The 12,724-nt window shown below is 40.5% G+C and overlaps 2 protein-coding genes across 2 annotated transcripts; one reads left to right on the plus strand and one right to left on the minus strand.

The window, feature by feature from the left end:
* The first annotated feature begins 1,151 nt into the window (after nt 1-1,151).
* ttc36 (tetratricopeptide repeat domain 36) lies at nt 1,152-3,121 on the plus strand. The gene is made up of 3 exons (XM_079354542.1): nt 1,152-1,335; nt 1,571-1,759; nt 2,691-3,121. The coding sequence occupies exons 1-3, from the start codon at nt 1,230-1,232 to the stop codon at nt 2,957-2,959; spliced, it is 564 nt and encodes a 187-aa protein (XP_079210668.1). The 5' UTR covers nt 1,152-1,229; the 3' UTR covers nt 2,960-3,121.
* Nucleotides 3,122-3,167: 46 nt separating this feature from the next.
* On the minus strand, nt 3,168-7,992 carry LOC306830945 (F-box only protein 40). Its single transcript, XM_079354735.1, has 4 exons — nt 7,971-7,992; nt 7,641-7,678; nt 5,640-7,496; nt 3,168-3,760 (listed from the first exon to the last, which is right to left on the minus strand). Exons 2-4 carry the CDS (start codon nt 7,641-7,643, stop codon nt 3,578-3,580), a joined length of 2,043 nt encoding a protein of 680 aa, XP_079210861.1. The 5' UTR covers nt 7,644-7,678; nt 7,971-7,992; the 3' UTR covers nt 3,168-3,577.
* Nucleotides 7,993-12,724: the final 4,732 nt, after the last annotated feature.

Below are 12,724 nucleotides of genomic sequence, written 5' to 3' on the forward strand. Positions count from 1 at the left end.
TTTGGAATAAAACACAGTTGTTTTCATCACTAATTAACTGTGTTGACTGTCAAAATAGATTCACTGTTTTTACTTTTAAAAAAGCTCATGTTTAAATCAGCTGAAGCAAACTGTGTTCTCCAATCAAAGCAAAGTCTACTTGAGATCCCTTCATCGCAGTCAGAGACGTGATCAGTTTAACCAAAGAGGAATTTCTCTTTCCTCCACAGACTCCTCTGTTCGAGTGATCTTTTTGATTCTGCAACAATTAGGCCGTCTAGCATTTCACAGTGAGAAATAATGATGAGAGAAAATGTTCACTGTACAAAGTCATCATTTAGCATTACTTTAACAAACCTGTTATCTGGAAAATTACGTGTCACTCACTGCTTGTTTATTCACAGTGCATCCTTTCTGTAATTTCCCCTGAAGCTGTACCTTCCCAGTTTTGGCCAACAAACCATGCTATTATTAACTGTACAAATGAAAAGCAATGGCTGTAGACACATCTTAGGCCTGCGTAGAGCCTGTAGAAAAAACTGCTGTCAAACACACAGTATAGAACTTAAATGCTCGAGAAATTGCTTGATTAAAAAAATACATATTGTCCTGCCTGCACTGAACGATTTTAGCTGGCCTGTGGTCCAGGTCCATCAGCACACAGCTTCTGCTTATTGTTTAAAGTTACTTTTTTTGTCTTTCTTAGCAACTGAAAACTACTTTATTGTGTATATTTTTTATACAGTAAAAGTGTTGTTGTTGAGAACCTTAAATACATAAACATTTATCTTATCAGCTTTTAAAAACGCCATGAGGTTTGGCTCTTTGAACAGATTTCTGATTACTTTATGTCCTTTTGCAATAATCAGATTAATCATCAATCTTTACCTGGAAAGTGCCAATTCATAAAAAGTAAAGTTTTTATAAAGTCATTGTTATATTATCTGTACAGATAGTATAGCTCTATATGTTTGAAGGCGATGTTTTACTCCGTCTCCTTGCTCCATTACAGCAGCAGCTCTGCAGCATGCCGGCCAACTTATCCCTGCATTTTTGAGTTAACCAAATACAGATGTGTTCAGACCCGGCAAATCTCAAAGTCCAACCCTGCTTCCACCCCCTTCTTTGATTGGCTGGTGAAAATGGCAGAAGTTAGGGGAGGAAGAATTCTCCACCCTGCTGTAAATAAGGTGTCATGATTTCCTTTTGTTGCTTTTTTCCTCCCTGCTTTCTTCACAGACACCAGCAAAATGGCCTCGGCACATGACAGAGCTGTACTTCAAGCTATATTCAACCCCACCACCCCCTTTGGAGACATCCCTGGCCTGAACCAAGAGGAGGAATTAATTGATGATGGTGAGCGTGAGCCTCTGACTTGATGTGTCTCTGCATATCATGTCACAGCGTTTTATGTTTATCATTTCACACCATATTGAATTTATTTGAACGCGTTCCATTCCTGGACTAAAAGAAAATAACATGACATTTTAATCCGAGTTGAGTTCTTGGTGACGTTTCTGTGTTTTGCTCGCCACGGTAGCTGTCAATTGAGTTTGAGTGTTTTTTCAACCTGTTTATCTCCCCCTGCCAGACAGTGGCTTTGACACAGAGTTGCTGAAGCAAGTGAAAGAGTTGGAGATGCAGGGTGTCACGGCAGCAGAGGCTGGGGATTTGCAAGCTGCACTTCAACTGTTCAGCCAGGCAATCCAGATCTTGCCTCAGAGAGCCTCAGCCTATAACAACCGGGCTCAGGCCCTGCGGCTGCAGGGGAACACAGCAGGTACATGCCACAAATTCAATAATAACCCTTTCCAGAAGAGCACAGTGTGCCAACACATCACACTGTCGAGTCTGAGGCCAGCATGACACTATATCAGAGCTTTGTCTATCTAATTCACTTTGTCAGCAGTGTTACTTCACAGGCTCTGCAGCAGTCTGCTGTTTGGTTTTTTCGCCTGCTGTCTGTTACGAGCATGTCAGGGATGTATACACTAATGGTACAGAGTTATAGGGGAATTGGGTATTTTTCATATGTATGTCATATGTAAAACCACCAGTGTTTTAGGGATGTATTAAAAAAAAGCTCCTCGGTGTGATATTGTATGATTTACAGCAATAATATATTTGCTGGTTATACTCACCAATGTACATTTTATTTGTTGGATTTTTAAACATTTCTTGAGTTGCTGTGATATTGTTTTTTTTTTAAGATTCACTGCCAAGAGATGACTGTCAATCACACCGTGTGCTCAATACTGTAGCATCTTTCACCGCTGTTGTCTGCTTCTAAAATTGGAGTCGCTATCTATAGGTTGTTCTTTGCAATTTGTCTGCAACCCGCTGCCAGTTGTTGTTGTTATTGTTGTTCAGGCTGACAAACAAGTTCGTCTTCTGAATATTTCCCAACAAAACGGCTACCTTTTGATTTCAAAAATAATGTGCAGAAAATGCAAAATGAATTGAGCATGTAGTGAATCATTCCTGTATCACAATGCCGCAAAATAGACCCATAGCACTGTATGACTCTTAAAATACCTTTGTTCATCCTCTCAGTGTTGTAAAAGACTTTAATACATTTAAGACTGCTGAACTTTTGTGATTATTGAAAGCAAACTACCAGGCTTCAAAGTAACTGACATGATTCTATGTTGAATGACGTGGAGTAAATATAGCAGTAGAGTGACTTGAAGCCTCCTCTTCTCTCCCTACAGGAGCGCTGGAAGACCTGGACCGAGCCGTCTCTCTGAGCGGCAGCACTGATCGGACAGCCTGCCAGGCGCTGGTGCAGAGGGGCCTTTTACATAGATTAAGGTCCCAGAATGACGAAGCCAGAGCAGATTTTGAGAAAGCAGCTGCACTTGGAAGTGAATTTGCTCGACAGCAGGCAGTGGTTCTAAATCCGTATGCAGCACTGTGCAACAAAATGCTGACAGAGGTCATCAACAAACTACGCAACCCTGAAGTGTCTGAGATGCTTTAATTACTGGGGAGAGTTTGGACTTGTAAACCTATTGTGTGTGGATATCTGTGGTAAATGAAGCATTGTACGAGCTGTGTTCTTCCTTTGTTTCCACTTGCTGTGTACACATTCTGATGATTGCCGATTGAACATACGTATAAAGGTGACACACACTGATGACAATCCTCTTGATTTGCTGAACAAATACTAAATGTAGAAGCAGTCAGAGTTGTTGGCAATTCAAAAAGCAGATTTATTTTGTTAAGGGTTCACACAAAGGATGTACATCAGCCTCTTCTCCAGTAGATGTCAGTGTTGCCATGTTAAAAACAATCAACAAAAGCAAAATTCAAACATTGCTCTTCCACCACAAAAAAAAAAAGAAGATGAGACAAACAACACTTGTCAGCTCAGCAGGCAAAAGAAGTCAGCTAATCTTTACATATGAACTGACCACCGTTCTATACAGTGGCTCAAGTATATATCTAAGTATAAGTATATGTATGCATAGAGAGAGAGAGAGAGAGAGAGAGAGAGAGAGAGAGAGAGAGAGAGAGAGAGAGACTAGATGGGATGTGGGTAGTTGGTTCTAAAGATTGCCTAGCTCATGGTGTGGTGCTCCCACAGAGACCATGAGCATTATCTTTTATTCTTTATTGCTGCATATTTGTCTATGACCTCTCCCAGGCAGGCTAAAGCCACCGGCTCAGAGCGCTCGTCTCTCTGGTAGAAGGAGCAGCTTTTCAGGTGCTCCGACATGGAAGGAGTGTCTCTGAAGCTCCATCTGTCCACAGAGGAAAACAAAGAGCTGAACTCCCAAACCTGTAAAACACAGATATAGAGCTGAGGGAGCTGTAGGAGTCATAATAGTCAAATGCAGTGCAGCCTTGGCTGAGAGCTTGGATTTATGTTGTATATCCATGGAATCTAGATCACAGAGTATTTCTTATCACATGTCAGACATCAAGATAACACAAATGGTGCTCTAAATACCCAGCTGTCATCCGTGCAGCTTGTTTCCACAAATGATCACACATCTGACTTGTTATGGTAGCACTGTGATTACTGGCAGCGAGTCCTCGGGCCATTCCCCATCTCTGATATCATTGGAAAGCTCTTTGTCCCATGATCACTGAAGTGCACGGACAGGCTGTGTAACAATACACATGTGTGCATGTGTATTTCTCTCTCTCTAGGAATGAAGTTAGGTTTTCTAACCATCGGCAGGTTTGTGTGTTGGTTTGTTTGTGGGCCAGCAAGATATCTAAAGAAATCATGTAACATATGTGCAGGCAGAGCTTTTCAGAGACATTGCAGTCCACTTGGATCATAAAGCGCTGCTTACTGTGTATTGTTCACAGGATGTGTCTGAACTGAATAACTGTGTTGAGGTCAGGGGTAATTCTTATTGTACATCTTACATTGAAACTAGGAAGATATTTGTTCCATCGTTTTTGAAGAGTGAGGGTTATAGGAAAAAAGAGTTTGAACCACATGCTGTAAATAATAATGGACGAAGCCTGAGTGCCATCACCCATTGGTTTCTGGAGGGCTGTTTTAGATTCCTATCCATGGTTGTTGCAGAATTAGAAATGCTGACTCTATCAGAGGTTGGTAAACTAAACAACAGGCATAGAGCTGAAACTGAGGCAGGCCTCAAGCCTCCTGACAAACAAAAACAACATGGCTGCTTGAATTCAGATCTGCTACGTGGCCACGCCCCCTAATTATGCCGAATTCACGTGCTTCGTTAAATCAAAACAGGTGAAACAAATTCATTCAGAAATGTTGCACAGAGATGGCATTTTGTGAAGAGCAATTCAAACAGCCCTAGACCAATAGTAGCCAGTCATAAATACTTAACATTTCACCCTTAAAGCACACTTAAGATTTGACTGGATTTTGATACCCCAAAAAAAAAAAACAAAGCAGCTGGGTTTGTTGTGAAGGCCTCAGACGATTAGACTGCTGGGCGTCCCTGAAGCCTTGCGCTCTAAGCTTAAGAGTCTAAGGATTAGTTTAGTAGTCTAAAGTAAATCCAGCATCCCTGGCTATCCAGCTGTTACATGTAACTCACCTCACTCCTATTTTCAAAGCGATAAATACATTTAAAACAAACCAAAAACATAGACACTACCCAATTATAATGTAGTAGCATACATATTTGATTTTTTTTTTTTTTTAGGTTGAATCAGGATGCTTTTTGTTTCGGCTTCCTGAATAGCTGCCATTGATTACTTTTTAAAAAATTGATTTCAATCAAATGACTGTATATGATAATCAAGCTTAACATACACCAATGTACTGCTTATACACCTAAGTTGGAAAAGCAAACTATTTTTACCTTTCAGTATCAGCTGGTTTTCAATAAGGACACAGAAAAAACATCAAATCTCCAGTGGCTGCTTCAGAGGGAACCTATTAACTGTTGCCAACATGGTGGTGATTCAGTTTGTAATATTTAGAGTAGACTATAAAGAGCCCGAGTGTGTTAACAATGCAGCAGCTGTCAGGCGGTATGAATGACTGATTTTCCGATGCCAGGTAGCGGAACAGTGCCAGACACTAAAGTGGAACTGACACAGAAGTTTGGTCTTGTGTTTACTTTCCCTCAACTGTGTGAGACATCAGAATAACCATGTATAAATACAGTCATGACAGATTATTAATGAATTATTGCAAAACAAACAAGGTGATTTACCTTCTTTCGACATTTCCAGGAGCTTCCCCCATGAGAGTAGGTCTTTTTCTCCCACTTGAGGGAGATCATCCCTCTCTCCTGCAACAATGTGGCACACACCTCTCTCATCAAGCGAGAGACCTTGGACAGCTGAATTAATGTAAAACTGTCGAGGTAAGCTGCAACATGCTGCAGGATCTCTAGGGGCAGGCTGCTCAGGGGATCCAGATTTTGTTTAGCATTTCTCTGAGGGCTGCATGTTTCGTCTGCACGGAGGGATGAAGGCACATCAGGCTGGAGGACAAAGGCGCTGACATCTTGACAGAATTTGATTGTTGCTGGGAGACCTGAAGGGTGAAACCTGGTCTGGGTGAAAGCGCAGCCGAGGTATGCTAGGGGGCAGCGTTGTTGGAACCAGCCGCTGACAGAGGCCTGAATGTCACAGTGCACATTCCTGAAATGAGAGCGGAATTCATCACGCCGAAAGAAGTGGCCACACATGTAGCTGAAGGCTGAACTTGTTTTGTTGTGTCTTCTGGTGACAGATTCTGCTTCCACATGAACATAGAGACCGGGAGGCTTTTCTGCAATGACATCAGCAAGTGAGGCATCTTGTTTAAAGGGAGCGGAGGCAAAATTGTAAGTTTGTGTTCCTACATCGACATAAAGAGCATCAACGGATGAGCTCTCTGAGATCAGATGTCCTTTGAGTTCTTTTTCCAGGGAGCACAGGAGTGTGGCGCTAACCTCGTCACACTTGGGAAGATCATCGAGCAAAAAGCCAAGGTCTGCAGTGTCAACACTTTGTTGAGTTGTCTTGGCCCTGCGTGTGGGATCTTTCAAGTGACTGCGCTTTGCTCGATAGCTTTTAGGAACGTTAAACGTTCGGACAGTTTTAACCTCGATTGGCTCCAGATTACCATAAACAAAATCCTTTTCTCTGGGGGTGCATGCAGCAAGTTGTCCAAAGTTAATCAGCATCGCCCCATTGTGAACCAGATACATGTTATACTCAGCTATGTTGAATTCCTTTCCTAACCTCTGAAGGACCCCGTCTTGCCATGGCGCTAGGCCAGTTGCACCATCCATGCTTGGAGCAGATTTCTCTTGGCTCACATGTGAGTTTGTTGTTTCTCTCTGACAGTTTGATGATTCTCCCTTTTCATATTCGTTTCCACTTTGCTCCCTATTGTTTAGGTTTTTGACAGTTTGCTTGCACCCCTCCATCTCCTTTTTGAATATTTTTTCCCATGTGTTATAGCTCTGAATATTTTCTACATCCTTTTTCTTTGCCAAAGCCTCCCTCTCCTCTTGACTCGGTTCTTTTTCCTCCATCTGTGTGCAGCCGTTTGATGTCAATTCACAACAAACTGGAGAGCAGGATGGCTTTTCTTCTACAGGACTGTTGACCCCATCAGAAATATCTTGCACCATCAGCTCAGGGAAAATATTCTTCATTTTGATGGATCGAAATAGCAGCTCTTGGTCCCTGAGAGCCAAAGCAGCATCAAGGTTCACCTCCGTTTGAGGGCTTATGGAAACGTTTTTGTAGAAGGTCAGATCAGTTTCAGAAACAGGCCAGCGGTTCCACTCCTGCGAGCAGCAGACCACGCTGGCAGGACACGCCTCCAGGTGTTTGGCCTGCCTATGGCGCAGCATGGTGAGTGGACAGCCGTAGAAAACATTTAGGCAGGGGACCGTTTCATTTGGACAGAGAAGCTGGTGGTCCTCTTGCTTACAGATGTGGAAGGTGGCCCCACAGTTTTTATGACACTTGATGATTCTACATGAGATAGAATTCACGGGGGCTTGACAGTGGAGGTTGTAACACTTGTCACAATGCTCATGACGGCACACAGGCGTCTCTCTGGTCTTCACCTGGAAAAAAAATAAATAAATAAAAGAAAAAGAAAAAAACTACATCTGCTTTTCTTTTCTTCCTACAAAACAATATTTAAGTGAGCATGAAATGAAAAAAATCTCATTGTTCTGATGTCAATCTTTGAAAACGAATGCACTTACCATCGTGACTTGTGACCACAATTATCATTTGAGAAGAGCTGTTAGAAAATATGGTCATATATACAAGTTAGGACTTTGACACTTTTAAATACTGTACATGCAATTCATTTTATAAAGTAGAAGAATGCAAAAGAAAAGATGTGACAAATACATTCTAAATGCCTAAAAATAAGGGCACATTTATAAAGGGTTAAAACAAAAACAAGGGTTCATTTAGATGCACATACTCATGCAATATTAATTCCAAAACACACGTTAAGGATGTTAATACATTATCTAAAAAACGGTTGTAAAGTAAGAAACTGCAACAGTAACAGTAACATTTCTCACCCGTTGTTCCTCTGAACCCGTCACCTTGTGCTCGCTGGCACCTCAGGATAACCTCTGCACTGTGTCTGGATGTTATAAATGGACACAACAGAGGGGCAGACAGGCCAGTGGGATGGGGCACCACTGTCACACAACCATTAAGAGGCAAGGTCAAGTTACAGCCCCCACCTCTGCTTCACTGTGAGAGGCTGGTGATAATAGCTGCTAATCCAAGATCTCAACACTTTCACTCCCACATGCTCAAAAACATCAACGTTGTTATGTGCACAACAATAGCCTTTGTACTGTCAACCCTTTACACTCCATTGTTTGCTTATGTGTGTTCGTATTTCATTTCATTTACAGCAACAATTGAAAATAAAGGAATATATAAAAGTGACCAATTAGATAGTGTCAAAAACAATATCCAGATTGTTTTTCTCCTACCTTGATTGTTTTTGGTAAAAATCAACACACTAAATAACAAATCCGCTGAAGTCCCAGAAACCAAAAAAAAAACATTTTTGTTTTTCATATTTGAAACTTTAGGGACTCCATACTATACAGGCGATTATGTCTTAAATTCAAATATTGTCTTAATTGTCCTAATCCATGTGATCCACTAGATGGCAGTAACACACTTTCAGAAATTGGGGCAACATTTATGCAGCTGCTTCTTCCTGCTGTCAGATATAATTCATATCATTTATTAGTTAAATTCTTTGGGGAAACAGTTTAAGATCAAGAAGGTGTATTTCATGATGCTATGAAAAGTGAGTTTTAACTCAAGTTGATTAAAATTCAAAACAAATCTGTGCAGCTTATTATGTCCCAGAATGAACAGAATTTTTGAGGCAGATTTTAGGACTCTTGTATGACTTTTATTTTATTTTTTATTTTTTTATGGGAATGAGTTGGAAGGAAACTTATCTTCATCAAGTGATGCTTTGGTTAAACATAGAGGCTGATGAATCCCAACACCTTGTATTATTTATGGAGACGGCCCAGAAAGCCTGTTTTAGTGAAAGCAGCACTGGTGTCATAACACAAAACTCTGCCGGTCCACAACAGCCATGACTGGATTGTGCCTATACCGCAGCTCATTATTTTTGACTCTGAAAATGTGTTGTAACTGATTAAACTACCAGTTGTATATAGAAAGCTGCACCTGTTGGGCTCTGGTGTTTGACATTCATGCCATCTCTCTGAGTCATTTTCAGAAGCACAGTGTTGTGCAGTATAATGGGCATTGATCCATTCTAACTAGCTTTAACTAATTACACTCATTTACATTAGGGCTGGCTGAATTACCATCCCGTTCACTCTCCGCACGTCACCCTGAAAACACTCCCTGACACCCACTTTCCACCCCGTGTTAAAAATGTGCTCGATCCACAATCTGCATCTGGGAGTCTTCATGCAACCTTTTTTATTTTTTTCACCTGCCAATTATAGGAGCAGATTATCAGAGGCAGCTGCTCCGCTTTCTATAGGACCTGCAATCAGCGTACATTTCATCAAGAGAAACAGAGACAGAGAGAGAGAAACTTTGTTACAAAAAATACATTTTTGTATCTGTCTTGTTGTTATAAAATAGCAGCACCATTTATAGATTGAAATTATTGAAGTAGGAGTGTAGTGTTAAAAGCTATTAGATAAGGTATAAGAATAATAAATTATTTTGGTATAATTACCTCTATCCTAAGTAACACCTGAATCTTTTCTTTGCATTGTTTTTCTTCTACTTCAGCAGAGATGGCAGAATATTTACAACAAACTGTAAACTTTGAGAATCAATTAACCTGAGTGTGGTTGGTGATTAGCTTTCGACTGACTACAATAAAAAAGACTGACCAAGTAGCTTCTTTAAAGGTTAGAGTTCTGTTTACATTATTGCCATGTCCACTCACTTCCTGTACAGCCAACAAACCTGAGCAACATGAAAGTTAAATAGAACAAGTCTGTAAGGGCTGGGTGCCAAAACATGTGCCAGACTTAATGAAATATTTTGCTGTTTAACAAAAGGATAACGCCCCTGATGAGAGTCAACACATTTCTTTTCTTAAATATAAGGCTATAGTCACGGTTAGTTAACTTATCTAAGCATAGACACGAAGGAAATGGGAAAATGCTAGCCCTGCTAAGCCAAGGAACCTGCTATTGACACCTTAAAGCTAGCTAATGTTAGCAGGCAGTGTAAACATAAATGGTATAGTGAACTGTTATTTTTGTACAAAAATGTGTTTGTGACAGTTTAAGATACATATAGGTCAATTTTCACCATGTGGACATGCTAGCTACTCCCTGTATCCACTGTTGTGTTATTCCGAGATAGCAGGAAGTCTCAATCCTTTCATCTCTGTCAGAAACAGAGGGCGATGTCACATTAGGCATGATTGTTCCGTACTGTGCCTGAGCACGATTGTTTCCCCATCCCCCGCTGGTCTGTATTCACTTAGGTCCCTACAGTGTAAAACCACTGAGTAATTCTCAAACTTCAGTTTTTAACTATACTCCATCACACACATAAAAGTAAAAAACACATTACATTCTTCACCTGATAGCTACTGGCCGCTAGTGTTTTGACTTCATACATCTTAAGGTTCTTCCAAGTTGACTGAAGATTGTCTGCCTGGCAAACCACGGGTATAATTGTTTTACTTTGGAATATTGGTATATATTCAACAACATGCATGGGTTTTGATGATTTAGTCCATCATTAAAAATTCGGACTTTTCTTGACTTTAAAATGTTCCTCCATTGAGAAAGAGTCATCTTAAAATGTAGCCTTACAGATTGCAAAGTAATATGTTAAAAAGAAACATATACGTCTCTTGTAATTAAAATCTTTCTGAACACTCAGCTTGAGCTCTTATGCAACCCAGCAGTTCAAAATGGCTATAATTACAGCTTGTCCATTTTCTGTAGCGCAGATTCTAGCAATTCTGAGGCTACGGGTTAATGATTCATGCAGCACCATATCATTTAACTCTAATTTAATGTTCTGAAATGTGACTGGACAGCTGTAGAAGGCAGACAAAAAAATTGATTAATATTCAAGGCATTAAAAGCTGTCAGCAGTCAGCAGAACTAATGAAAGCATCACCGGCTGCAAGCCTCATATTGGAGGTTTGCCCGCGTCTATCAACACATCAAGTCGGCTGCTTCCTTATATGGTCTGCAGAGCTTCTTATGAATCTCACCCAATTCTCTGAGATTTCCTCTCTTATTGCTATCCCTCTTAAAGCTGGCCCCATTTTAGGATTGGCATCTGGCGTATTATACCTGAGGAAAACATATTAAAAAGTCTAAACCATGGGGTTGACACTGAGAAAAAAGTGCTGCTGCTGAATTTGCAGAGACCTTGGCACCTGCGTCAGAACTGTGTTAATTACAGAGGTGCGCCCTGCACAGACATAAATAAACTGCAGAGTGCTATACTATAATGGAAATTCAAACATGTTCCATGTCAAAGTTTCGCTGAAAGTCCCCATGAGTTTAGACTTTTAGGCTGAGAAAGTGAGGACTGAATGCTTAGCACACGCTATGTGTTTTGCCCGGCATGAGACAAACATTGAACCTTATACAGTATATCATAATATTTCACATCAGTCTGCAATGGATACAGGGTGCAAACAACATATGACATTGTTCTTTAACAGACAGGCATATGTATATCAGAAATATTTTTAAGATTTCAAAGGTTAGGGTTAGAGCTTTTTCTCAAACCAGAAAGAACCAGACTGGGAACTTTGACTGGGAAAAAAAGTAATTTTCAACCCATTCAACTGTAAACTATTGCCATCATTCAAAGGTGCTTAAATGCATTAAAGTGACGTTGCAAATCCCTGACAGCTGTAGGACACATTTAACAGTATATGCCGTTGGATGAATTTTATCCAATGAGCCCCGTCTGGATGACATCGCAGCATATGGTCAGGCTTAAATAGGAGAGAAAACTTAAATTCTTAACTTCACGCTAAGTTTAAACTTTTTTTTTTTATTATGCAGCCTCTCTCTCCTCTCTTCTCATTTAATGAAAGACACATTTTCCTTTAAATCCCGTCGCAGTTCAACTCTCCAGACTCTTGTCCCACCTGACCAAGTAAAAAATGTGACGGTTTGCAAAGCCTGACCAATGCAAATTTAAATGTTTATGGGCATATCAATTTAGCTTCCAGCCTTTCTGCACCCAATATTCTGCTGTTAATTACTTAGACTAATTAAAAGTACCTTGTAATGAAGTCAGTATAAGTTTGCCCCAGGGCAGCAGACTCTGTGTTATTTGTGTCATTAATGGAGAATATATACAGTATATGACAACATTTAAAAAACTGTGAATGAGGCATTTCAGCCTACTTTTCCTGATAATGTCAGGGGTTAATAACTTCGAAGAGAAGGAGGACACAGCATGGGGGAAGAGTTCTTCAAGTCATTTCACGCCCACTATACAGCAGTAATAAATGATAGAGCATATAAAACTCATGGAAGTAGTAAAAAAGCTTGTTGTAGACAATTTTAATGATAAAATGCACTGAAGCCATTTATCAGCGCCGTCTTGTCCCTGTGGGAGACCAAAACAGACTTTATATGTTAAACGTACACAGTCGAAGTCATCCCTCACATGTACAGTCACAGTGTCACATGCTGTTCCTCAACAAAGAAAAAATATACCACAATATCAACCCGAAAACTGGGAGTCTTTGTCTAATCTCACATGTGACTCTGCTGCCTGAGTGTGTGTGCGTGTTTGTGTGAGTGTGTGCGCATGTTTG

The sequence above is a fragment of the Symphodus melops genome, assembly GCF_947650265.1.
Source record: "Symphodus melops genome assembly, chromosome: 10".
Classification (NCBI taxonomy): Eukaryota; Metazoa; Chordata; class Actinopteri; order Labriformes; family Labridae; genus Symphodus; species Symphodus melops.